This window comes from Saimiri boliviensis, chromosome 14 (assembly GCF_048565385.1).
Source record: "Saimiri boliviensis isolate mSaiBol1 chromosome 14, mSaiBol1.pri, whole genome shotgun sequence".
Classification (NCBI taxonomy): domain Eukaryota; kingdom Metazoa; phylum Chordata; class Mammalia; order Primates; family Cebidae; genus Saimiri; species Saimiri boliviensis.
The window spans coordinates 33,968,035-33,995,094 of NC_133462.1; the positions used below are offsets into that span (position 1 = coordinate 33,968,035).

The 27,060-nt window shown below is 50.4% G+C and overlaps 1 protein-coding gene across 11 annotated transcripts in view; it reads left to right on the top strand.

Moving 5' to 3' along the window:
* Positions 1-27,060, top strand: part of CACNA1A (calcium voltage-gated channel subunit alpha1 A) — a 416,980-nt gene that overhangs the window by 350,421 nt on the left and 39,499 nt on the right. For all 11 annotated transcript variants that reach the window (XM_074384539.1, XM_074384541.1, XM_074384546.1 and 8 more), the window contains 6 exons: positions 14,214-14,313; positions 16,000-16,160; positions 17,926-18,063; positions 19,288-19,489; positions 21,763-21,927; positions 23,385-23,495. In XM_074384539.1, the coding sequence (XP_074240640.1) occupies positions 14,214-14,313; positions 16,000-16,160; positions 17,926-18,063; positions 19,288-19,489; positions 21,763-21,927; positions 23,385-23,495 (877 nt within the window). The remainder of the gene's footprint in view (positions 1-14,213; positions 14,314-15,999; positions 16,161-17,925; positions 18,064-19,287; positions 19,490-21,762; positions 21,928-23,384; positions 23,496-27,060) is intronic.

Here is a 27,060-nt window from a genome sequence, read left to right on the forward strand (position 1 = left end):
CTGGTGACTCCATTTGTGTGTCTTTCGCTTCTCCCGGTAGTCCTGGGATTCTCTGCCCCCTGAAAGGCCACGCGTCATCATAGGGCTCCACCATGGTGCCCTAGCTGTAGGCAGCCACTTCGGGATGGCACCCAAGCCCTTAGTAGTCATGCCAGGATGGCATCCAAGTTCTGGGTGGCCATTCCAAGATGGCCCCCGGAGCTCTGGGCTCTCATTCCAAGATGGCTTCTGAATTTGGGATGGCCATTCTTAGATGGTCCCTGAGTTCCAAGGTGGCCTTCAAGTTCTGGGTGGCCATTCCTAGATGGCCCCCAAGTTGTAGGAAGCCATTGCAAAATGGCCCCTGAGTTCCAGGGTGGCCCCAAAGTTCTGGGCAACCATTCCAAGGTGGCATTTAAGTTCTGGGTGGCTGTTCCAAGATGGCTTCTGAATTCTGGATGGCCATACTTTTATGGTCCCTGAGTTCCAAGGTGGCCTTCAAGTCCTGGGTAGCCATTCCAAGATGGTCCCCAAATTTTGGGTGGTTATTCCAAGATGGCCCCCAAGTTCCGGGCAGCCATTTCAAGGTGGCCCCCTCGTTCTGGGTAACCATCCAAGATGGTGCCCAACTTCTAGGGCAGCCATTTCAAAATGGCCCCCAGGTTCTGGGTAACTATTTCAAGATGGCACCCAACAGCTGAGTGGCCGTTAGCCCTTAGGACCCTGATAGCAGACGTAGCAGTACATTCCTGAGGTTGCAGACATTTGGAGCAGGAAGAAACGTATCTAATAAGTCTCTAACTGAGAAACAAATTTTGGGGAGCCCGACTGTGCCCATCATGGTGGATTCTTCCCTGAACGGTTCTGGAAGGATCTTGACCTACTCACTCCCACTGAGAAATCAGGGGCTTCCTCCTGTGCCTCTGCCTCCAGGCTCCCTCCTCGGCCCATCTGGAGGGACCCTTGAATGGTCTCCGTGACCAAACAGTGAGGACGTGCTTTGTTAGGAGGGCCAGAATGGTGGCCCATGTCCAGCTGAAGACCTATAAAATAGGCCACACTTAGATTCTTGTCTGGGAACACGGTGAGGTGACGTTGTGTGAGAACAGGAACTCTCCAGAGTTTCCGGATGCGTGCCGCAGAGCTGGAGGAGATGTGTCCCGGAGGCCGGGAGGCCGGTTGTGCTTCCTTCTCGCGCTCTTTCTCTCCTCCCTCCTCTTTCTCCCTCGTCCCTTTTTGTTCACTTGTTCTTTTCTTTTTCTCTCTCCTGCTCTCCCTCCCCACATCCTTCCCTCTCCTCAGAGCTCTTCAGCAATGGAAGAGATTGCTTAAAAAAAAAAAAAAAAAAAAAAAACCCACTGGGCACAGTGGCTCACACCCGTAATCCCAGCACTTTGGGAGGCTGAGACAGGCAGATTGCTTTGAGCCCAGGAGGTCGAGACCAGCCTGGGTAACATAGGGAGACGTCATCTCTACAAAAAAAATACACACACACACACACACGTATACACACACATATATGTATAAACACACATATGTATACACACATGCATGCGCACATGTATGTATACACATGTATACACATGTATACACGCATGTATGTGCACGCATACACATGTACACATACATGTATACACATATATGTATAAATACACATGTATACACATATATGTATGCACACACGTGTGTATACACATATGTATGCACGCATACACACATGCACATACATGTATGCACACACATACACATACACACGTATACACATGTATAAACACATGTGCACACATGTATACACATGCATACACATATATGTATGCGCACATGTATGTATGCACACATGCATACACACATATGTATATACACACCTGTATACACGTATACACACACACACACGTACACACACACACACACAATTAGCCAGGCATCATGGTGGCATGCCTGTAGTAGCAGCCACACAGGAGGCTGACGTGGGAGAATCCCTTGAGCCCAGGAGGTCGAGGCTGCAGTGAGCCAAAATTGGGCCATTGCACTCCAGTCTGGGGAACACAGGGAGAACCCGTCTCAAAACAATAAAAATTTTAAAAATTAAAAATCAACGAATTAGCTATGCAGGATATTATTGCTGTATATGGTTACTGAATGATTTTAATAGTGATGAGTACCAAAGGAACAGGTTCAGCAGGCTGTCCTGTATTTTATTAAAAGTAAATAAATAAATAAAACAAAATACAATGCGCTTCACACTAGGGGACAAAGATTGCAACAGAGACCACAAGGAGCCCACGTCCTTAAAATATAAAACGCAGTTACAGATCAGTAAGAAACACCATTGCTCAGTAGATAAATGGGCGAAGGATGTAAACAGAAACCTCACAGAATGCTGGCAGCTAGTCAAACTGGACGGCAGATCAACCTCATTGGAGTTCAGAGAAATGTAACATAAAAAGGAGATGCAATTTGTTCCGTGTCAAATAGGCACTGTTTTTCACCCCCAAAAAATGATGGTTTTAGCTAATCACAGTGTCCATAAGAATGCATTATAAGGCCGGGCGCGGTGGCTCACGCCTGTAATCCCAGCACTTTGGGAGGCCGAGGCGGGTGGATCACGAGGTCAAGAGATCAAGACCGTCCCGGTCAACATGGTGAAACCCCGTCTCTACTAAAAATACAAAACATTAGCTGGGCGTGGTGGCGCGTGCCTGTAATCCCAGCTACTCAGGAGGCTGAGGCAGGAGAATTGCCTGAACCCAGGAGGCGGAGGTTGCGGTGAGCCGAGATGGCGCCGTTGCACTCCAGCCTGGGTAATAAGAGCGAAACTCTGTCTCAAAAAAAAAAAAAAAAAAAAAAAAAAGAATGCATTATAATAGACTGGGCACAGTGGCTCACACCTGTAATCCTAGCACTTTGGGAGGCCAAGGCAGGCGGATCACCTGAGGTCAGGAGTTCAAGACCAGCCTGGCCAACATGACAATTACAAAAATTCTCGACTAAAAATACAAAAATTATCCAGGTATGGTGGCACATGCCTGTCATCCGAACTACTCGGGAGGCTGGGGCAGGAGAATTGCTTGGACCCAAGATTGTGCCACTGCCCTCCAGCCTGGGCGACAGAGCAAGACGCCATCTCGAAAAATACATACATATATATTATCATAAAATAGGCTTCTCTCTTTTCCTCCCCCTTCATCACCTATTTGAGCAGGCCCTTCGAAACGTCAAGTAGATGTCAGGCTAGACTCGAAGAAAATCTGAATCCTGAAAAGCCAAAATATCTTAGCACCCTCAGCCTCAAGTGAATCCTTCTCCTCTGGAAATACCCGAGGGGTTTCCGCACCCCGCTGCCCCTCACCCCTTCCTTCTCCTCTCCCCTGCTTTTCCGTCTCCCTCTTTCTCTTCCCCTCTCCTCTCTTCCTCTGTCTTCTTCCCTCTCTCTGTCTCTCTCCTTTTTCCCTCCGCTTTCTTTCTCCCCTTACCCCTCTCAGTTTCTGTCTCTCTATCTTCCCTTCTCTCTCCCTCTCTCCCTTCCCGCACTGCCAATGACCCTGGCCTCTGTCCTTGGGCGATGTGAGCCACCCCTAGACGGTGCAGCTTGGAGAAAGCTGAGCCTCTGTCGTTGTTTCGGCATCAGGGACTGGGCCCCCTCCCTGTACTCTGATGGGGAGTGGTATTCAGACGCAGGCAGAGCCCAGGACACAGGAGGACATGCTTAGGCAGGTGCCCCCACCCCTCTCCTCTGGGGCAGGGTCTGCCCAGCAGCCTCCAAGATTCCTAGGGCTCCGAGAGGTGACAGGCAGCTCAGGGAACCAGGGTGGGCAGTGGGGTGACCGTGTCTGTCGGTCATACCCACCTGTCCACGCACAATGCTCACCTCGGCCACCTGTGCCCAGGAGGTGGGTTTTACCCTGTGACTCCTCCCAGTGACCACCGCTGAGTGTGGCACAGCATAACTGGTACCAAGCCCAAGACGTTCAGGTCCCCGGTGGCATTCTCCTCTCAGACCTTTGTTGTGGCTGACATACTTGAATGCTGAAGAGGGCCGGGCATAGTGGCTCACACCTGTGATTCCAGCACTTTTGAGAGGCTGGGGAGGTGGATCACCTGAGGTCAGGAGCTCAAGACCAGCCTGGGTAACACGGTGAAACCCTGTCTCTACTAAAAATACAAAAAGTAGTCAGATGTGATAGTGGGTGCCTGTCATCCTAGCTACTCAGGAGACTGAGGCAGAAGAATTGCTTGAACCTGGGAAGTAGAGGTCGCAGTGAGCCAAGATCGCACCACTGCACTCAAGCCTAGATGATAGAGCAAAGCTCTGCCTCAAAAAAAAAGTGTTGGGGCGACAGTCCCACTTCCATCCCCCAAGTTGACCATCACAATTTAGGGAGGGGGGTGACCTTCAAAGGGCCCAGGAGCGGGCCTTTCAATCTGAGCTTTACCGTTAGGGGCCAATGTTTACAACATACTGTTTCTAGGTTCTCTGGAGTTACAATTAGCCTCTCCTTTTAAACAAAGTTAATCTGCACAAATCAACCAAAAATTATTTTCCACCAGAGGTCGATTCGCATAATGAGCTGGTGCAGTGACTCACACCTGTAATCCCAGCACTTAGGGAGGCCGGCGATCACTTGAAGCCTGAGGCACAAGACCAGTCTGGCCAACATAGTGAAACCTTGTCTCTGCTAAAAATACAAAAACTGGCTGGCCATGGTGGGGGGCATCTGTAATTCCAGCTACTCAGGAGACTGACGCAGGAGAATCGCTTGAACCCAGGAGGTGGAGGTTGCAGTGAGTCGAGATTGCACCACTGCACCCCAGCCTGGGTGACAGAGTGAGACTCCATCTCAAAAAAAAAAAAAAAAAAAAAAAAAATCAAGTTCTACCAGGGCGTTCAGATTTGGCCTGCAGCTCACAGCAGTTTGGCAGCCTGTTTGCAGAGTCAAGCTTTTACATTGTTCTTGTGAAATTAGTACAGGCATAAAGCCACCCCGCATCCTTGAAAATCCATTTTGAATGTTGTTGTTGTTGTTATTTTAATTCTTACCCAAGAAAATGATCCGGATAGGGATTTCAGGCCATCCTGTCAGCCTTGGCAGGCTTGTAGATTGTGCAGGAACTGGGAGGTGTGAGATTTTGCCAGTGGGATTCTGGCAAGTGTCTGGGACTCTCCCAGAGCTTTGGAGCAGCCGACGGCCATGAGTCCAACAGGGAGCATCTGTATATAACAGTCAGAGGTATGCGAAAGGAGACCCTGAGACCTCACCCCTACCACATCCTCCCCACCCCACTGTCAAAAGTCCATCTGATGCTGCTGTTCCTCCCCCAGGGCAAGGCTGCCGGCCCAGCACAGCTGGTCAGGTGCCTTGATCAAGCCATTCCTGCACACCTAAGAGCCACACATTGCTAGAAAGCCAGGATAGGCGCTACTACTCGAGCTACTGCTTTTTCCCCCCAAGAAAAGTTTTGGAATCTTCCCCTGGTTGCAGGTTTCTGGCCTCTTTGGCCTGAGAGGGTCTCTCACCCTATGAGGACTTGGCTTATTGTCTTTCCTTGTCACCAGATAGTTGGCACGTTGGAAGGAGCACGGGATGCTCTGAGGTTCTGAGTGCCGAACCCACCCCCCGCCCGACCAGGTCCTCTGCTTCTTTCCTTTCTGGTCTTTCAACTTGCTATGTCTGTCCTGTGTGCACATCTCCTCCTAGACAAGGCTGAGAACCCCAGCGAGTATCAGATTGACCTTCCTGTTTGAGGAAAAGGGCCCTGCAGGTCTGTGGGATTTCTCTAGACATGCAAGTCCTTCAGCCTGTCTGTGCCTCAGTTTTTCCCTTCTAGATGAGGAAACTGTGGCCCAGAGAGACTGTGGAGGAAAATAAGCCCAGCAAGATGGCTGCGGTTGGGTTGAGCTGTCAGATGCTGCCCATCCCGCAGCCCTGCATACGGAGGCTCACAGTGGGCAGGATACCCAGCCTGCATTCTCTGAGGTCCTGGCAGGGCTGCAGGATCCAGGGGAAGGGAGCGTGAGGTTGCTCTCTTCCTTGTTGAAAGGAATCTTGCTATTCTGGCCCGTTGGGGGCAAAGCAGGGATTCTCCCCGCAGTGCTGTGATTGTGGCCCCGTCTCTGTTATGGGAAAAAACTATCCCTGTGGTCCCACCAAGGGATGTGTTGAAGCTCTCCTGAAGGTGTCCACCCCTCCTGCACCTCACCCAAATATCTGTGTGTGTGTGTGTGTGTGTGTGTGTCCTGCTCAATTCACTGACTGTGTCCCATGCGTCCGTCTGTCCACCATAAACGCACTGTTTCGTGAGCCATCACACATTGTATCACGCTCTGTGCCCATGCATTGGGGCAGCCAACTGACATTTCTCAGCAGCTGGCGGATCATGATCCTGCCCTCACTGCCAAGAGTCCGTCTGGCGCGGCTGCTCCTCCCCTAAAGGCAGGACTGCAGCTGGTAGAGCACCTTGATCTAGCTGCTCCTGCATACCCAGGAGCCAGACTGTCAGGAAGCCAAAGATGGAGCCCTCAGCTGCTATCTTTCGATCCTCATCTTCAAAACAGCCCCTGCCCTGAAAGCGTTCTTCTTGCATGTGATGAAATGGAAAGATTAGAGCGCAAGAGACCCACACCTGGGTTTGAATCTCAGTCTGTCTGTCTTCCCCGCTGTGTGCCTGCCCTTGGGCAAGTCACTCTTTTTCTGTAGGCCTCAGCTTCCTTATCTGGAAAATGGGCATCAGGGTGCCAGCTTCCCACAGGCAAATGTAGTGATGTTCAGAAGACTCCCACCTTAAACCTAAAGTCAGCAGATTGGGCAAAAATCACTATCATCGGCTGGGTGCAGTGGCTCACACCTGTAATCCCAGCACTTTGGGAGGCCGAGGTGGGCCGATCACAAGGTCAGGGGTTTGAGGACCAGGTTGGCCAACATGGTGAAACCCCATCTTTATTAAAAATACAAAAATAAGCTGGGTGTGGTGGCTACTCAGGAGGCAGAGACAAAAGAATCGCTTCAACTCGGGAGGCATAGGTTGCAGTGAGCCAAGATTGCACCATTGTACTCCAACCTGGGTGACAGAGCAAGACACCATCTCGAAAAGAAAATCACTATCATTGAAAAATGCCTCAATCATTTATAAGGCAGCTGGGTATGGTGGCTCTTGCCTGTAGTCCCAGCTACTTGGTAGGCTGAGGTGGGAGAATCACTTGAGTCAGGAAGTTCAAGGCTGCAGTGAGCCATGATCACACCACTGCACTCCAGCCTGGGTGACGGAGCAAGACCCCGTCTCTAAAAATATAAAATAAGGCCGGGCATGGTGGCTCACGCCTGTAATCTCAGCACTTTGGGGTGGGTGGATCACCTAAATCGATGAGTTTGAGACCAGCCTGACCAACATGGCAAAACCCTGTCTCTACTAAAATACAAAATTAGCCGGGCGTGGTGGCCAGCAACTGTAATCCCAGCTACTTGGGAGGCTGAGGCAGGAGAACCACTTGAACCCGGGAGGCAGAGGTTGCAGTGAGCCGAGATGACCCTGCTGCACTCCAGCCAGGGTGACGAAACAAGACTCTGTCTTGAAAAAAAGGTAGAATCTATACGATTCTAGGTATGCAGTAATTCCTAGATATACTGAGTTTAAGAACCCTAAGTCAGAATACAGGAAAAAGAGATGAGAGGGTGTAGAAGAGAATCCATGGGAAATATTTGCAGGCATGTAAACCATTCTGTGCTGTAAAAAATATATCACTAGCTTGGCGCAGTGGCTCACACCTATAATCCCAGCACTTTGGGAGGCCGAGGTAGGCAGATCACCTGAGGTCGGGAGTTCAAGGCCAGCCTGACTAACGTGGAGGAACCCCATCTCTACTAAAAATACAAAATTAGCCGGGCGTGGTAGTGCATGCCTGTCATCCCAGCTACTCAGGAGGCCGAAGCAGGAGAATCGCTTGAACCTGGGCAGTGAAAGTTGCGGTGAGCCAAGATCATGCCATTGCACTCCAGCCTGCACAACAAGAGTGAAACTCTGTCTCAAAAAAAAAAAAATCGCTAACTTCCAAAGGGTTTGTGGATGGAAAATTCCATAGAGTCTTTGGTGACAGGGTTTCCGCCACTCTGATGGTGATCAGGTGTTTGTAACTTGAATCTCTGGTCATTGTTGAAGGCTCCTAATGAACCCCAAGCCTGATTCCAATGACGAGTCATGAGAGGACTCACTGTCCAGTGCTCACGGCTTTCTCCAGCCCCGCATATGCTCAGACAACCTCAGAGTTTTAATTCCATCCCCGGTCAGAGCTCTTTGCTGACCCTGCCTTCATAGGGAGCAAACCGAGGCCATAGCTAAAAATGAAACATCAGAAGTCCACAGACCTGGGTGGTTTATTTGTTTGCCTGTTTGAAGAGACAGAGTCTTGCCCAGGACATGGTGATTCACACCTGTAATCCCAGCACTCTGGGAGGCCTAGACAGGAGGATCATTTGAGCCCAGGCGTTTGAGACCAGCCTGGGCAACATAATGAGATCCCATCTCTAGGAAACGTAGAAAAATTCACCTGCATTTCTAGCTACTTGGGAGGCTAAGGTGGGAAAATCACCTGAGCCCTGGAGGTTGAGGCTTCAGTGAGCCAATATCCTGCTACGGCACTCCAGCCTGGGTGCTCAAAAAAAGAGAGAGAGAGAGAGGGAGGGTCCCCCTGTGTTGCCCAGGCAGGTCTCGAACTCCTGACCTCAAGCGATCTTCCCAACTTGGCCTCCCAACGTGCTGGGATTATAGGTGTGAGCCACCGTACCCAGTCTGAGCCTGTTTTGCAGATGAGGATGATGAGAGGCAGAGTCAGGATTCAAACCAAGGCCCCCTCAACTTCAAAGCTCACAACCTTTAAGACATTCTAAAACCTTGCAGCTCCGCAACGCCTGGAGAAGAGCGGTTTCTCCGGCTCTTGGCAGTGACTTTCCGCGGCGAATTCGCCTTTGGTAACTGACAGCTTCGCAGCTGTCCGGCTACTTGGAATTTTGGCTTTCCTGGGTGCTGTTGGCAGTGCCGGGGGCCTGCCAAGGGTGGGGGATTGAACGGAGGTAGGGGCGGCTTCCAGACAGAAGGATGGACACCGGCCAGCGCCATGAGCCTGAGGCTGCCCCCACTGCTCCCCGGGCGGGACTCGGGGGTGCTCAGGGGCGAGTGTGTTCGTGCGTGTTCTGTGTTCTTTCTTCTGAAGCCGCTTACGATCTGTCTCTCCTTCCGATGCCACATCACCAGGAGCAGTACACGGTAAAGTCTCTCTCTGTCTCTGTCTGTCTCTCCCTCTTTCTCTCTCTCTCTCTCTCTCTCTCTCTCTCTCTCTCTCTCTCTCTCTCTCTCTCATATTCCGTCTCTCGTGATCTGTGACCTGGTGCAGCCTTGTTAGTTCTGGGCCTGTTTCCGTGGCCTCGTGTCTTTGCCACCGCTGTCCTGTTGCTTAGAATGACCAGAACACACTCCGTGGGAAAGAGGCGTTTCAAAGGGTCTCGATGATGCCTCCGCCCATGCCCCACCAGTTCCTGCAAAGAACAGGAAGGGCAGAGGTTCCATTTCAGTAGGTGAGCTGGGTGGAGCAGTTATCAGAAGCAATGAAAATGAGCCGGACACGGCGGCTCACGCCTGTAATTCCAGCGTTCTGGGAGCCCAAGGCTCGTGGATCACTTGATGTCAAGAGTTTGAAACCAGTCTGGCCAACATGGTAAAACCCCATCTCTACCAAAAATGTAAAAAATTAGCTGGGCGTGGTGGTGCCCGCCTGTAATCCCAGCTACAGAGGAGGCTGAGGCAGGAGAATTGCTCAAACCTGGAAGGTGGAGGTTGCAGCGAGCTGGATCGCGCCACTGCACTCCAGCCTGGGCAACAGAGTGAGACTCAGTCTCAAAAAAAAATTTAAAGAATAAAGTGGCCATGGAATACATACAGAATGCCACGGAGATGTGTTCCCAAATGTCACTTGTTTGGGACATCAAGATTTTAGTCCATGTGCAACCTGGAGGTATCGTTGCTTGATGTTTTTTTCCACCAACACATATTCCAAACTTCAATTTCAAAAGGAAACTTCAGCCAGGTGCAGCAGCTCATGCCTCTAGTCCCAGCCATTTGGGAGGCTGAGGCCGGAGGATTGCCTGAGCCCAGGAGTTGGAGGCTGCGGTGAGCTATGATCGCACCACTGCACTCCATCCAGCCTGGGTGAGAGTGAGACCCCATCTTTTTAATAAAAAAAAATAAAAATAAGAACAAATTGAAGAAAAGGAAACTGTTATCCACTCATAACCAGTATTGCTAGGCTTAGATAAATCTGCAACTGGGAAAGTCAATCTACCAGAACTCAGACAGTGTTGCTGCCTTCAAGCTGGGCTCTGTTAAAAGGGAAGTCATTGTTAGGTGTTAAAGACCTGGTGGCATCTGCCTGAGGCTCCCTTTCTCACACAAGCAGAACGTCTGAAAGATACGTGGAAAAGAGAGAGTTATGCCCCTCTGTGATCCATTCAATCCATGCCCCTGTTCTGCCTAAAATTATCTCAGTGACTGTCCAACATGTGTCTTGCACTTGGGGGCATGGCCTTGAGATGATGATGATGTTAGTTTTAAAAAGAAAAAAAAAATGTTCAGACTGCTGAATCCCAGAGTATGTCTGTGACTAGCAGGCTAAAATACAACTCTCTTCTTTGTTCCCTGAAAACTGAGAGAAAAGAGTCCTTTGAAAAGCAAATGGTGGCCGGGCGCCGTGGCTCATGCCTGTAATCCCAGCACTTTGGGAGGCCGAGGCAGGCAGATCACGAGGTCAAGAGATGAAGACCATCCTGGCCAACATGGTGAAACCCCATCTCTACTTAAAAAAATACAAAAATTAGCTGGGCATGGTGACACGCACCTGTAGTCCCAGCTACTCGGGAGGCTGAGGCAGGAAAACTGCTTGAACCCGGGAGGCAGAGGTTGCAGTGAGCTGAGATCGCGCCACTGCACTCCAGCCTGGGGCCTGGTGACAGAGCAAGACTCTGTCTCAAAAAAAAAAAAAACAAAACACCAAATGGTGTGAAGAGTGATGTTTTTGCTCCTTGATGTCAAGACATAACGTGATGGGGGTCTCTGGGGCAGCTCTGCTTGTGACACAGGAGTTCACTGTAGGGAGATGTTTGCTAGGTGACCTCCCCACCCAAAGACTCAACCTGGAGGCATCCGGGTGTCCTGACACCACACACCAGGTGCAGGCTAGGGGCTGGGACAGGGATCAAGATTAGAGGGGAGGGCCGGGCGCGGTGGCTCAAGCCTGTAATCCCAGCACTTTGGGAGGCCGAGGCGGGTGGATCACGAGGTCAAGAGATCGAGACCATCCTGGCCAACATGGTGAAACCCCGTCTCTACTAAAAAATACAAAAAATTAGCTGGGCATGGTGGTGCGTGCCTGTAATCCCAGCTACTCAGGAGGCTGAGGCAGGAGAATTGCTTGAACCTGGGAGGCGGAGGTTGCGGTGAGCCGAGATCGCGCCATTGCACTCCAGCCTGGGTAACAAGAGCGAAACTCCGTCTCAAAAAAAAAAAAAAAAAAAAAAAAAAAAAAAAAGATTAAAGGGGAAATGGCCGGGCGCAGTGGCTCACACCTGTAATCCCAGCACTTCGGGAGGCCGAGGCCAGTGGATTGCTTGAGGTCAGGAGTTCGAGACCAACCTGGCCAACACAGTGAAATCCTGTCTCTACTAAAATACAAAAATTAGCCAGGTGTGGTGACTCAGCTACTCAGGAGGCTGAGACAGGAGAATCACTTGAACCCAGGAGGTAGAGGGTGCAGTGAACCGAGATCGTACCACTGCACTCCAGCCTGGGCAATACAGCAAGACTTTATCTCAAAAAAAAAAAAAAATAGATTAAAGGGAAAATGAACACAGAGAAGAATAAAATACAATGTCAGCCTTTGAAGAGTTTTCTGTCTAAAACCGGAGACCAAAGAAAGAAAGAAAGATCAGTGGCTCACACCTGTAGTCCCAGCACTTGGAAAGGCTGAGGTGGGTGGATCACAAGGTCAGGAGTTCAAGACCAGCCTGGCCAAGATGGTGAAACCCCATCTCTATTAAAAAATTTTTTTAAAAAACATTTTTTTTAATTAGCCAGGCATGGTGGCAGGTGCCTGTAATCCCAGCTACTCAGGAGACTGAGGCAGAGAATTGCTTGAACCCAGGAGGTGGAGGTTGAAGTGAGCTGAGATTGCACCACTGCACTCCAGCCTTGGCAAGAGTGAGACTCCGTCTCCAAAAAAAAGAAGAAAGAGAAAGAAACAAACATTAACTCCGAAACAGCACACAGGACATAGGAGCTGGCAGGAGCCAGAGGCAGGCAGGCAGGGAAGACTGATGGAGCAACGTAAAATTTGGACTTTAGGGACCAGGTAGTTCTGTGACTAGAGAAGCAGAGGAAGGGCATTTCTAGCAGCAGGAACAGTATATGCAGAAGCGGACAGAGGCAAAAGAATTGTGGCTGGGGCTGGAGATACGTATCCATAAATGGGAACGCAAGATGAAGGTAAGTTGGGCTAGGTTTCGAAGAGCCTTGAATGCCATGCCCAGAAGTTTGCACCTGCTCTTCTAAGAATTCAGGTGCTCCAGAAGAATTCTGAGCAGCAGACAGAGTGACATGGTCACTACGCATAAAAGATGGAAGAAGGGCCGGGCGCAGTGGCTCATGCCTGTAATCCCAGCACTTTGGGAGGCCGAGGTGGGTGGATCACAAGGTCAGGAGATCGAGACCATCCTGGCCAACATGATGAAACCTAAAAATACAAAAAATTAGCCTGGCGTGGTGGCACATGCCTGTAATCCCAGCTACTCGGGAGGCTGGGGCAGGAGAACTGCTTGAACCCAGGAGGCAGAGGTTACAGTGAGCCAAGATCGCGCCACCGCACTCCAGCCTGAACGACAGAGTGAGACTCCATCTCAAACAAAAGATGGAGAGAGACAGGGAATGCGGAGAAAGTTGGGAGATGGGTGATGGGGGTCTGACCTAAGATGGCAGCCAGGAACGGACAGATGGCAGGATATCCAAGAGGGTGACCCACTGGGGATGGGGATAGAAGGCAGGGAGTTGAGCATGATGTTGAACGTGACCCTCAGGAGGGTTCTGGTTTGGACAACTGGATGGGTGATGAGTGCCATGAACCACAAGCTATTCATGGTCCCACCCAGTACCCTCCTCTTGGTGGACCTGAGTCATGGTTGGCCAAGGGTGTCATGGCATCTCTGGGGTCTGCATTGCTAAGCTCAGTTCCAACAGGCCTTGGACTGAACTTCTGCACGGTCCTCTCTGCCAGAGATGGGCTCAGAGCCCCGTGGAACAATGCAGCAGAGACCATGGCGGCAGCCACGTCAGCATCTAAAAGGAGCGGACGGTGTTATTTCCTCTCCTGCGGGCTCAGGGAATACGGCAGGGGAGGGGAGATGTGGTATAAGCGCCACTTTCAGATCTTCCAGAATCCCACTGGAAGGGAGGAGGAAGTCTCATTTTTTAAGAGCCCACGATACCATGTTTAAAAAGAATACACAGGAGCCACTGAACCGCTGGACCAGGGGCTTTTTTGAAAATGGGTGTGACCAAGCACGGAGGCTCACGCCTGTCAGCCCAGCACTTGGGGAGGGCGAGGTGGGCAGATCGCTCGAGCTCAGGGAGTTTGAGACCAGCCTGAGCAACATAGTAAAACCCCGTCTCTACAACAAAAACCACACTAAACAATTAGCCAGGCACGGTAGCATGTGCCTGTAGTCCCAGCTACTTGGGAGGCTGAGGTGGAAGGATGGCTTTAGCCCAGGAGGCAGAGGTTGCAGTGAGCTGAGATCGTGCCACTGCACTCCAGCCTTGGTGACAGAGCCAGACCTTGCCTCAAAAAAAAAAAAAAAAAAAAGCTGGAAAGAAAACGGGGGGAATCAGCCAACCCCCTTGAACCCCCTTGTACTGGGTCTCACGGCCACCCCCTGTAACTGATCAGGCCCAGCCAGACGGCAAAGGGCCCTCAACCAACCCCGGGACCAGAAACACAAAAAGCCACCTACTCACCGGCTCCCGAGCCCCAGCTTAACAGGTCAAATGGACCTCTCTTCACCAGGAAGGGCAGGGCTGTGCTGAGCTCACCCCAGACTTCTAGGCCTGGAGGGTAGGGGCCTGTGGACCTGTGGGCTGCCCCCTACCCAGCCTGACCTCTGCTCCCTCTCTTCCCTTCTCCCTACCCTAACGTTCCTCCACAGTGGCAATAGCAAAGGAAAAGACATCAACACGATTAAATCCCTCCGAGTCCTCCGGGTGCTACGACCTCTTAAAACCATCAAGCGGTTGCCAAAGCTCAAGGTGAGACTGGAATATGGTGGGGTGGGGTGGGGTGGGGTGGGTGGGACTGTCTGGGTTATGTACAGTTGAGCAAGTTGCACACTGCTCAAGGACACCATATTAAAGGAGGTGTTGATGACATCCTAGCCATCGTATATGGATATTTGTATTATTACAACTTCCCAGCAGATGGCAGTAAAGTCAGTTGACCTGAAGTAATCTGTATTATGGCAGTTTTTCTTTAGATGAAATGGCTTAGGGTTAATTAAGATCCTTTTTCCTAATTCACATGAAGGCATCATAGGGATTTAAAAGGGTATAACTGTGATCTACGAAGCAAGAACTACATTTCCTGTTCCATGTAACTTTTGACTTCTTCTGTTGTAGGCTCTAATATCTCCCATTCCAAAATAGCATGAACCAGCATTTCCCAAAAGCCTGTCATTCAAAATAAATACGGGAAATAAAATCCAGTCATTAGAGCACCCACTTTCCATGTATGCTTCACCTGAGGGCCCCCAGCATTATCTCTTATGTAATATGTTTCTTTAAATCAAGTCACGCCTATAATCCCTGCATTTTGGAAGACCAAGGCAAGAGTAGTACTTGAGCCTAGGAGCATGAGACCAGCCTGGGCAGCATAGTTAGGCTCTGTCTCTACAGAGTCTAAAATTAAAGACGGAAAAAAGACACTGTTACGGAAATTAACCAAATATGACTGCCTGCCCAAGGCTTTGAACACTGACACCTGCTCTTTCTTGGTTAAAAAGGGAAGGCATTGGCCAGGCGTGGTGGCTCACGCCTGTAATCCCAGCACTTGGGGAGGCCGAGGCAGGCGGATCACGAGTTCAAGAGATCGAGACCATCCTGACCAACATGGTGAAACCCTGTCTCTACTAAAAAATACAAAACTTCGTTGGGTGTGGTTGTGTGCACCTATCGTCCCAGCTACTCAGGAGGCTGAGGCAGGAGAATCGCTTAAACCTGGGAGGTGGGGATTACAGTGATCCGAGATCGTGCCACTGCACTCCAGCCTGGCAACAGAGTGAGATTATGTCTCAAAAAAAAAAAAAAAAAAAAAAAGATCGAGAATATCCTAGCCGGCATGGTAAAACTCCATCTCTACTAAAAATGCAAAAATTAGTTGGATGTGGTTGCGCCTGCCTGTAATCCCAGCTACTTGGGAGGCTGAGGCAGAAGGATCCCTTCAACCAGGGAGTCGGAGGTTGCAGCAAGCCGAGATCAAGATCGCACCACTGCTCTCCACCCTGGCGTCAGAGTGAGCCTGTCTCAAAAAAAAAAAAAAAAAAAAAAAAAAAAAAAAAAAAAAAAAAGGGCAAGTGTCCGTGGTAGGTGTTAACATAGTAGCAACTAAGTAGAAATTTCTCCTTGACTCAAAAGGATTGAGAGAGTTGGAAAGGAAGTAACTTTGTTACCTGGTTTTCTGTGTTGGGCTCCTGTATCACCTAAAAGCATCTCTGGTATCCCGTTTGGGAGTTGTAGATTCGTAGAAGACAGAGATTGAGTCCAACGCCTCCAACACATTTCTCAAAGCTACCCGGGTGGCCTTGTCCCTGTGAGCTGACTTATGACCTTGCCCGTGACGTGGGAATGATAGTGGGAGTATTTTGGTATTATGGGCCACTGGAGGCAGAAGGTCAGGCAGGTCCCCAGCCCCTCATGCTCTGTGTCAACCCCACCCTGCAGGCTGTCTTTGACTGCGTGGTGAACTCCCTCAAGAACGTCTTCAACATCCTCATTGTGTACATGCTGTTCATGTTCATCTTCGCCGTGGTGGCCGTGCAGCTTTTCAAGGGGAAGTTCTTCCACTGCACTGACGAGTCCAAGGAGTTTGAGAAAGACTGTCGGTGAGTCTCAGCTCTGCGGCGCGTTCCCATTGGGACTGGCAGGTGGGCAGTGGGGAGGTGGCTAGGGGCATCGGCCACTCGGGCTCAGAGACTGGAGAAGTGCTGAGCCTTGGGAGTGACCAAGCTCGGTTCTTGGGTAGAAAGACAACCGGTTTTAGAATCTGAGTCACCACCCATAGCCACAGGATGAGTCATAAGCAAGTGGCTTGACCTTTCGGTCGTCACCTTTGTCATGTGAGGGATATTAATACACGTCCACAGTTCCTTCCTTGAAACCTTTACAGGCAGCTGTGTTTCAAAGTGGAGAATATTTTGAGATTTTAGAATGTTGGACTGTGGACATCCCATGTCGGATGTGACAGCCTCAGCTGGGTCTAAGGCAGCCTTATAAGCAAACACAATATTTCTGCTATAAAATGTGTAACGAGTAGGCTGGGCGCGGTGGCTCATGCCTGTAATCTCAGCACTTTGGGAGGCCAAGGCAAGCAGATCACAAGGTCAGGAGTTCAAGACCAGCCTGGCTGACATAGTGAAACCCTGTATTACTAAAAGTACAAAAATCAGCTAGGCATGGTGGCGTGTGCCTGTAATCCCACCTACTCAGGAGGCTGAGGCAGGAGAATTGCTTGAACCAAGACCCAGGAGGCCGAGGTTGCGGTGAGCCAAGATCACACCACTGCACTCCAGGCTGGGCTACAGAAGGAGACTCAAAAAAAAGTGTAACTATTTACATTAAATGGGGTAAATAACAAGTATGAAGAGCTTCATGTCCTATCAGATCAGGTTTCATTGCCAAATAAGTTAGGTAAGAGGCCAGGTGCAGCCACTTACATCTGTAATGCCAACACTTTGGGAGGCTGAGGTGGAAGGATCCCTTGAGGCCAGGAGTTGGAGGCCAGGTCGGGCAACATAATGAGACCCCATCCCTACAAAATTTTAAAAGTTAAGAATAAAAAAAAAGAAAGAAATACAAAACAAAATTTTTTTAAAACCTCAAAATTAAAAAAAAAAATAGAAAAAATAAAATAAAAGCTAGCGGGGCATGGTACCACACACCTGTAGTCTGAGCTACGCGGGAGGCTGAGGCAGCAGGATTGTTTAATCACAGGCGTTCAAGGCCGCAATACACGGTGACATACCACTGCACTCCAGCCTGTGTGACAGAGTGAGACCCTGCCTCTCAAACACATATACATCTAGATGTGTCATGTGTGTGTATATATGTAAACATGTATATACATAGTGATGTTGTCACCAGTGTAAAGTGGATTTTGCAACAGATGGCAGCCTGTTATCTTAATGGCTATTTATTGAAATTAGGAGGGTGCCAGATGTCTGGGTGGGACTCTGGTAGTGGCCGTTGTTTCCTTCCTTGAAAGGGAGTGGCAGCCTGTAATGTCCCCTGTGTCCCTTTGCCTCCTCCTAAACTGCCCCTGCCCCACCCCCGCAAGACCGAGGCGCTCACCGTGAGGACTAGAGGTTATCACGTTGGAAGGGAATGCTGGACCCTGAGTCTGCTCTCCCACCGCGAGCAGGGTGGTGGCATCGTCCATGGATTTATCTCAAAGTAGATGCACACGCAGTCCCCCGTGAAGCGCAGGAAGCCGTGGTGGCGGGGTGGGGAGTGACCGCTTCCCAGGCCGAGGGAGGCAGCATAGGCTGGTGAAGCCCTGTTCTTTTCCCTGCTCCTGTCTGTGATGACCAAAGACAAAGGCAAGAGGGCCCATCTTGCCCCTTTACTGACAGTCCCCACTCTCTTTGGCAGAGGCAAATACCTCCTCTACGAGAAGAATGAGGTGAAGGCGCGAGATCGGGAGTGGAAGAAGTACGAATTCCACTACGACAACGTGCTCTGGGCGCTGCTGACCCTCTTCACGGTGTCCACGGGAGAAGGCTGGCCGCAGTAAGCTGGAAAGCTACCCAGGAGCCTCAGGGAGCAGGAGAACAGGCCTGAGAGTTAAGCAATAAGAAAGGTCTTGGAGGCCGGGTGTGGTGGCTCACACCTGTAATTCCAGCACTTTGGGAGGCCGAGGTGGGTGGATCACCTGAGGTCAGGAGTTCAAGACCAGCCTGGCCAACATGGTGAAACCCCATTTCTACTAAAAATACAAAAATTAATCGGGCATGGTGGCGGACGCCTGTAATCCCAGCTACTCGGTGGCTGAGGCAGGAGAAGCACTTGAACCAGGAGGTGGAAGTTGCAGTGAGCCAAGATCACGCCACTGCACTCCAGACTGGGTGACAGAGTGAGGCTCTGTCTCAAAAAAGAAAAAAAAAAGAAAGAAAAGAAAAAGGTCGTGGAGGCTGGGCGTGGTGGCTCAGGTCTGTAATCCCAGCACTGTAGGAAGTCAAGGCAGGTGTATCACTTGAGGCCAGGAGTTTGAGACCAGCCTGGCCATCATGGCAAAACTTAATCTCTACTAAAAATACAAAAAGAAAAAGAAAAATAGCCAGGCATGGTGGAACACATTGTGGTCCCTGCTGCTGGGGAGGCTGAGGCACGAGAATCACTTGAACCCGGGAGGCGGAGGTTTCAGTGAGCAGAGATTCCGCCACTGCACTCCAGCCTGGGCAACAAGAGCGAAATGCCGTCTCAAAAAAAAATAAAGTAAAAATAATTTAAAAAGTGAAATTAAGAAATGACTGACATCGCCGGGTGCGGTGGCTCAAGCCTGTAATCCCAGCACTTTGGGAGGCCGAGGCGGGTGGATCACGAGGTCGAGAGATCGAGACCATCCTGGTCAACATGGTGAAACCCCGTCTCTACTAAAAATACAAAACATTAGCTGGGCATGGCGGCGCGTGCCTGTAATCCCAGCGACTCAGGAGGCTGAGGCAGGAGAATTGCCTGAACCCAGGAGGCGGAGGTTGCGGTGAGCCGAGATCGCGCCATTGCACTCCAGCCTGGGTAACAAGAGCGAAACTCCGTCTCAAAAAAAAAAAAAAAAGAAATGACTGACCTTGTTGCCAACCTTTCAAAAACAGTGACTACTTACATTTCCTTTTCCTTTCCCTCTGTTCCTGTTCCGAATCTTACTTCCATCCTCCCTCCACCTCCCTCGTCACCCCTTGGGTCCCTGTCCGTCTCCTTCCTGCCCCTTCCCTCTCCCTGCCCCATTCCCTGCAGGGTCCTCAAGCACTCAGTGGACGCCACCTTTGAGAACCAGGGCCCCAGCCCCGGGTACCGCATGGAGATGTCCATTTTCTACGTCGTCTACTTTGTGGTGTTCCCCTTCTTCTTTGTCAATATCTTTGTGGCCTTGATCATCATCACCTTCCAGGAGCAAGGGGACAAGATGATGGAGGAGTACAGCCTGGAGAAAAATGAGGTGCCGCTTCCAATTCCGTCTGTCCTTTAAAAACTGGGGATACACACGAACTTTAAAACACACATGCACACATACACAGCACCCAGGAACCAGTTTCTAGGGGTACTGGGGTGGGGGGGATAACAGAAGCATCCTCCAAACAGAACCCAGCCTTCAGGGCAGCCCTTCATGGCGTTTCCAGAGGAAACACATCATGTGGTGTATGTATCAGTCAGTTTAGACTAGGTTATGCCGCAGTAACAAGCAACCCCGGTCTGATTTCATTGCCGGATATCCACAAAGGGGCTTATTTTTTGCTCACACTGCGTGTCGAGATCAGTTGTGTCTCTCCTGTGCATCATCTTTATTCTGGTTCCCAGGCTGAGAGCAGCCTCCCACTGAGATGCTCCAGATGAAAAAGAGAGTGTGTTGGATGGGCGCGGTGGCTCACACCTGTAATCCCAGCACTTTGGGAGGCCGAGGCAGGTGGATCACAAGGTCAGGAGTTTAAGACCATCCTGACCAACATGGTGAAACCCCATCTCTACAGAAATGACAAAATTTAGCCAGGTGTGGTGGCGGGCGCCTGTAATCCCAGCTACTCAGGAGGCTGAGGCAGGAGAATCGCTTGAACCCAGGAGACAGAGGTTGCAGTGAGCCGAGATCGCACCATTGCACTCCAGTCTGGGTGACAGAGCGAGTCTCCACCTCAGAAAAAAAAAAAAAAAAAAAAAAAAAAAAGAGAAGATGTCAGACCGGGGTTCAGCTCTTCAGGCTTGTGCTCAAAAATTACACATGTCACTTCTGCTCACATTTCATCAGCCAAAACAAGTCACGCACCCATTCTGACATCAGTGGAGTGGGGAAATACAGTCTCCCCCAGGCAAGGGTGGTGAATATTTATGAATGAAAAGCCAAGCCAGGTGTCGTGGCTCACACCTATAATCCCAACATTTTGGGAAGCTGAGGCAGGAGGATTGCTTGAGCTCAGGAGTTTGAGACCAGCCTGGCCAACATCGTAAGACCCCATCTCTACTGAAAACCACAAAAATTAGCCAGACATGATGGAGCACACCTTTAGTCCCAGCAACTCAGCAGGCTGAATTGGGAGGATGCTTGAACTTGGAAGTTCGAGGCTGCAGTGAGCTATCATCACGCCACTGCACCCTAGCCTGGGCGACAGAACAAGACCCTGTCTCAAAAAAAGAAAAGGAAAGAAAATCCAGTCCCCAGTCTACCAGAGAGCGTAGACAGGACTCTTTGCCTCTCTGGCATCATCCAGGCTAATTAGAGGACCTAGAATATTCCCCTGCTCCCTTGACCCTTAAGGCTTAACCGCTATTCCTCCCTCTCTCTCCCTCGAAGACAAAGAGAAGCTGCAGCAAAGTGTTCCATAGGAAAGAATGGGCCAGGCGCAGTGGCTCATGCCCATAATCTTAACACTTTAGGAGGCCAAGGCAGGACGATTACTTGAGCCCAAGAGTTCAAGACCAGCCTGAGCAACCTAATGAGATTCCCCCTCTCTACGATTAAAAGAAGACTTTTTTTAATCGTAGAGAGGGGGAATCTCATTATGGGTGTAGTGGTGCATGCCTGTAGTCCCAGCTACTCAGGAGGCTGAGGCAGGAGGATCATTCGAACCCAGGAGGTCAAGGCTACAGTGAGCTGTGATTGTACGACTACGCTCCAGCATGGGTGACAAAGCAAGCCCCTGTCAAAAAAAAAAAAAAAAAGCAGAGAAGGAGGGAATAAAGGAAGGAAGGGAGAGAAAGGGAGGGAGGGAGGAAAGGAAGGGAAGGAGGGAGGAAGGGATGGGAGGAGAAAGGAAAAGGAGGGAAGGAAGGAGAGAGAAAAGGAGAAAGGGAGGAGAAAGGGAGGGAAAGAAGGAAGGATGGAAGGAAGGAAGAAAGGAAAAGGAAGGGAAGGGAAGGTTAGTCTTCAACTTGACTTGGCACACTTGGTAGCTGTGTCACCTGAGGCAAGGGGTTTAACCTCTCTCAGCCTCTATTTTCCTCATCTGCAAAATGGGGCTATTGATAGTACCCACTTCCCATGTGTGCATTAGCCATGCAATAATGGGGAAATGTCAGTGCACGTTTTGGCACGTGGTGACATCTCAAGCAGCCATAGCTGTCAGGATAAGAAAGCAATGATGAGAAGGAGAAGGGAGCCCAGGAATCCTGGCTGGGGGCAAGAGAGGCAGGGACCTGTGCCGAGTTAGACAGAGGGTGCCCGGTGTGCAGCCGCCTTCTCCCCGCTTCTGCCACTCACACCACCGGCCTCCCCCCCCGCAGAGGGCCTGCATCGATTTCGCCATCAGCGCCAAACCACTGACCCGACACATGCCGCAGAACAGGCAGAGCTTCCAGTACCGCATGTGGCAGTTCGTGGTGTCTCCGCCTTTCGAGTACACGATCATGGCCATGATCGCCCTCAACACCATCGTGCTTATGATGAAGGTAAGCGCCCACGCCAGCCCCCGGCACCGCTTCGCCCCCACCTCGTTCCTGCCCCTACCGTGGTAAAACGAAAGCCTCTGCAGTTTCCCAGACAGGCCACATTCTGGGTCGCCTCTGAGATTTTGTTCCGGCTGTTCCCTCTACCTGACACGCTGTTTCCACCAGTCTCCCTGGCCGGCTGCTGCTTCCCAGCTGTACCTGCCGACCTCTTCCTCCAGAAAGCCTTCCCTGACCACCCAAGACTGCTTGAGGCGCCCGTCTCTGCAGGCAGCCTATTTTTATGTCACCTGCCACAAAAATCAGTGTCAGGGTGCATGGCAGTGTCCCCCACCCACTTGTGAGGACCTCACCCCTGAATTCCTAGAGTCCCACAAGGATCTGGCTCGGACCAAACAAGAAGCTCCCTATAAATGTTTGATTAATGAGATGAGGGAGGAGCGGTAGGTGAGAACCCTAAAAGCCCCAGGGCCAAGGAGCTGCTTCTAAATAAAAAAACTCTGGGTCGGGCGCAGTGGCTCACATCTTTAATCCCAGCACTTTGAGAGGCTGCCGCAGGTGGATCACAAGGTCAGCAGTTTGAGACCATCCTGGCCAACATGGCGAAACCCCGTCTCTACTAAAAATACAAAAATTAGCCGGGTGTGGTGGCACGCACCTGTAGTCCCAGCTACTCGGGAGGCTGAGGCAGGAGAATCTGCTGAACCCAGGAGGCAGAAGTCTCAGTGAGCCGAGATTACACCACTGCACTGCAGCCTGGGCAACAGAGTGAGACTCTATCTCCAAAAAACAGGAAAAGAAAAGAGGCTGAGTGTGGAGGCTCACGCCCGTAATCCCAACACTTTGGGTGGCCAAGGTGGGCAAATCACATGAGGTCAGGAGTTCAAGACCAGCCTGGCCAACATAGTGAAACCCTGTCTCTACTAAAAATACAAATATTAGCCGGCATGGTAGTGCATGCCTGTAGTCCCAGCTACTCGGGAGGCCGAGGCAGGAGAATTGCTTGAACCTGGGAGGCAGAGGTTGCAGTGAGCCGAGATTGCGCTGTTGCACACCAGCCTAGATGACAGGAGTGAAACTCCATCTCAAGAAAAAAAAAAGAAAAGAAAAAAGTATTATTATTCAACCAGGCACAGTGGCATATGCCCATAGTGCCAACTACTCAGGAGGCTAAGATAGGAGGATTGTGAGTTTGAGCTCAGCCTGGGCAAAATAGCAAGACCCCGCCTACAAAAAAAGAAAGGTGGATGGGGGGAGTTTTTGTTTTTTGGATGTGAAAAGAAGAGCCTAGTCGGGTGGAGAGCTGGGCTTGCCTGAACCGCGCTTCCACCAGCGAGGTTGCCCCGCCTTTACCTGGGGCCGGGGTGTTGCCTCGAGGAGCACAGGCCTGACGCTGCCTTTCCACTCCCCCCTTCCCACCCGGCCCGCTGACCTCTGCCACCCTTGCTCCTTTCCCCTAGTTCTACGGGGCTTCTGTGGCTTATGAAAACGCCCTGAGGGTGTTCAACATCGTCTTCACCTCCCTCTTCTCTCTGGAATGTGTGTTGAAAGTCATGGCTTTTGGGATTCTGGTAAGTACTGCGTTGGGGCTACGGCTGTGGGCTGGAGAGCCGCCCAGGGGGAGGAACAGGTGCTGGATGATGGTCCCCCCGTGTGGCCCCAAGACCCCCAAGCTCAAGGGTGGCTTCAGCATCCTGCCAGTGGCCACAGATCCGACTTAGGCGTTCTTGTGTTTGCAGGGATTCCCAGGGAGACCCACTACATGAGTGTTACTATATGCCGGGTGCTTCTGTGTTCGGTTTTCTGAAAATGATGGGACTCATAATGGCTCAGAGTCATTAGCACCATTTTAGAGATAAGAAAACTGAAATCAGGCTGGGCACAGTGGCTCATGCCTGTAATCCTAGCGCTTTGGGAGGCCAAGGCAGGAGGATGGCTTGAAGCTAGGAGTTCTCAACCAGCCTGGGAAGCAAAGACCCTGTCCCTACAAGAAAAAAAAAAATTAATTAGCCAGGACTGGTGATTCATGCCTGTAGTCCCAGCTACTCGGGAGGATGAGGTGAGAAGGTATTTTGAGCCCAGCAGGTGGAGGTTGCAGTGAGCTATGATCATGCCACTGCACTCCAGCCTGGGCAACAGCTAGACTCTGTCTTTAAACAAGAATCTAAGAGGCGGGGCACGGTGGCTCACACCTGTAATCCAAGTACTTTGGGAGGCAGAGGCGAGCGAATCCCTTGAGCCCAGGAGTTCGAGACCACCTTGCCAACATGGCAAAACCCCATCTCTACTAAAAATGCAAAAAAATTAGCCATCATGGTGGTGGGGCCCTGTAATCCCAGCTACTCAGGAAGCTGAGGCACAAGAATTGCTTGAGCCCAGGAAGTGGAGGTTGCAGTGAGCTGAGGTCCTGCCACTGCACTGCAGCCTGGGTGACAAAGCGAGACTCCATCTCAAAAAAAAAAAAAAAAAAAAAAAATTACATCTTTCTTTTTCACCAGCCACTAACTAAATTTTAACATTTCCTTCCATCTGAATGGGAGACAACAAACCCTTAGTATTAGTATTGTCAACACTTAATATAATCAACATGACCTGTGTCACTTATAAACATCAGCTGTTTTCGTATTGCAGTATAACAGCTACAGATACCTTAAAATTTAGTTTGCAGTCATCACTTCTTTGAAATGCTGCTTGTGATTAAACCTACAGCTAAAATTTGTTAGTGTGTTAATAAAGAAGTGTATTAATTGTTAGATGGCCATTTTTTAGACTTTTTTTTTTTTTTTTTTTTTTTTTTTTGAGACAGAGTCTCGCTCTGTTGCCCAGACTGGAGTGCAGTGGTGCAATCACAGCTCACTGCAACCTCCACCCAAGTTCAAGTAATTCTCCTATCTCAGCTCACTGCAGCCTCCGCCTACGGGTTCAAATGATTCTCCCAGCTCAGCCTCCTAAGTAGCTGAGACTACAGATGCATGCCATCATGCCAGGCTAATTTTTGTATTTTTAGTAGAGACTGGGTTTTACCCTGTTGGCCAGGCTGGTCTCCAACTCCTGACCTCAAGCAGTCTGCCTCCCTCGGCCTTCCAAAATGCTAGGATTACAGGCATGAGACACCGAGCCCAGGCTTAAAAGATATTTTGATAGCCATTTCGTTACAAAAGGTAACCTTGCTGGGCACGGTGGCTCATGCCTGTAATCCCAGCACTTTGGGAGGCTGAGGCAGGCGGATAACCTGAGGTCGGGAGTTCAAGACTAGCCTGACCAACATGGAGAAATCCTGTCTCTAATAAAAATATAAAATTTGCCAGGCGTGGTAGTGCACGCCTGTAATCCCAGCTACTCAGGAGGCTGAGGCATGAGAACTGCTTGAACCTGGGAGGTGGAGGTTGCAGTGAGCCAAGATTGTGCCACTGCACTCCAGTGTGGTGACAGAGCAAGACACCATCTCAAAACAACAAAAAAGTATTATAGTTCACACCTGTAGTCCCAGCAGTTTGGGTGGCTAAAGTGGAAGGATCGCTTGAAGCCAGGAGTTTTAAGACCAGGCTGGGCAACATAGCAAGACTCCATCTCTACAAAAAAAAAAAAAAAATTAAAGGCCAGACGCAGTGGCTCACACCTCTAATTCCAGCACTTTGGGGGCCCAAGGTGGGCAGATGTCTTGAGGCCAGGAGTTCGAGAACATCCTGGCCAACAGGGTAAAACCTTGTCTCTACTAAAAATACAAAAATTAGCCGGGCACGGTGGCACATGCCTGTAATCCCAGCGACTTGGGAGGCTGAGGCGCAACAATAGTTTGAAACTGGGAGGCAGAGGGAGCCAGGATTTTGCCACTGCAGTCCAGCCTGGGTGACGGAAGGAGACTCTGTCTGTCAAAAAAAAATTAAAAATTAGCCAAGCGTGGTGCATACATCTGTAGTCCTAGCTACTCAGGCGACTGAAGTGAGAGGATTGCTTGAACTCAGTTGGCCGGAGTTGCAATGAGCTACAATTGCACCATTGCATTTCAGCCTGAGTGATAGAGTGAGACCCCATCTCTAAAAGAATAAAAATTATTTTTAAAAATTGGGGGACGAGGTATAGTGGCTCACCACCTGTAATCCTGGCACTTTGAGAGGCTGCGGTGGGCAGATTCCTTGAGGCCAGGAGTTCAAGACCAGCCTGGACAACATGGTGAAACCCTGTCTCTACTAAAAGTACAAAAATTAGAGCCGGGCGCAGTGGCTCAAGCCTGTAATCCCAGCACTTTGGGAGGCCGAGGCGGGTGGATCACGAGGTCGAGAGTTCGAGACCATCCTGGTCAACATGGTGAAACCCCGTCTCTACTGAAAAATACAAAAAATTAGCTGGACATGGTGGCTCGTGCCTGTAATCCCAGCTACTCAGGAGGCTGAGGCAGGAGAATTGCCTGAACCCAGGAGGCGGAGGTTGCGGTGAGCCGAGATCGTGCCATTGCACTCCAGCCTGGGTAACAAGAGTGAAACTCCGTCTCAAAAAAAAAAAAGTACAAAAATTAGCTAGGCGTGGTGGCGGGAACCTGTAATCCCAGCTACTGGGGAGGCTGAGGCAGGAGAATCCCTTGAACCCAGGAGGCGGAGATAGCAATGAGCTGAGATCGCGCCATTGCACTCCAGCCTGGATGACAGAGCAAGACTCCATCTCAAAAAAAAAAAAAGAAAATTTAAGGTGAAGAAGGCTTATGCTAATGGGCTGGGACTAGAAGTCTTGAAGGTCTCCAGTGAGTGGCCAAGGTGAGACTTGAACCAGGACATCTGTTCTCTTGACCACCAGCTTAGTCCATCTCTTTGAAGAGAATGACCTGTGGTCTTAGCCAGGGTCTCGGGAAACCAGATTCCCACCTTGGCTCAGGAGGTCGTTAGGGGCATCGGCTTTGGCACCAAGTGGGGCTCAGTTTCAGTGGGGACCTCCAGGGGGCAGCAGGGAGCACACACCACAGATTCATCCTACCCTACCGGGAGGGAGTGGGGGTATTTATCCTCCAGTGCCCATCAGACGTAATCACAGGCCACTCCCAGGGGAGCTGTTAATTCCCAAACACATGTGCAGCCAGAGAGAGACCCTGGGCAAAGTAACGTACCATAGGTGTGCAGTTGAGATGTGGGCAGGGCCCCAGCA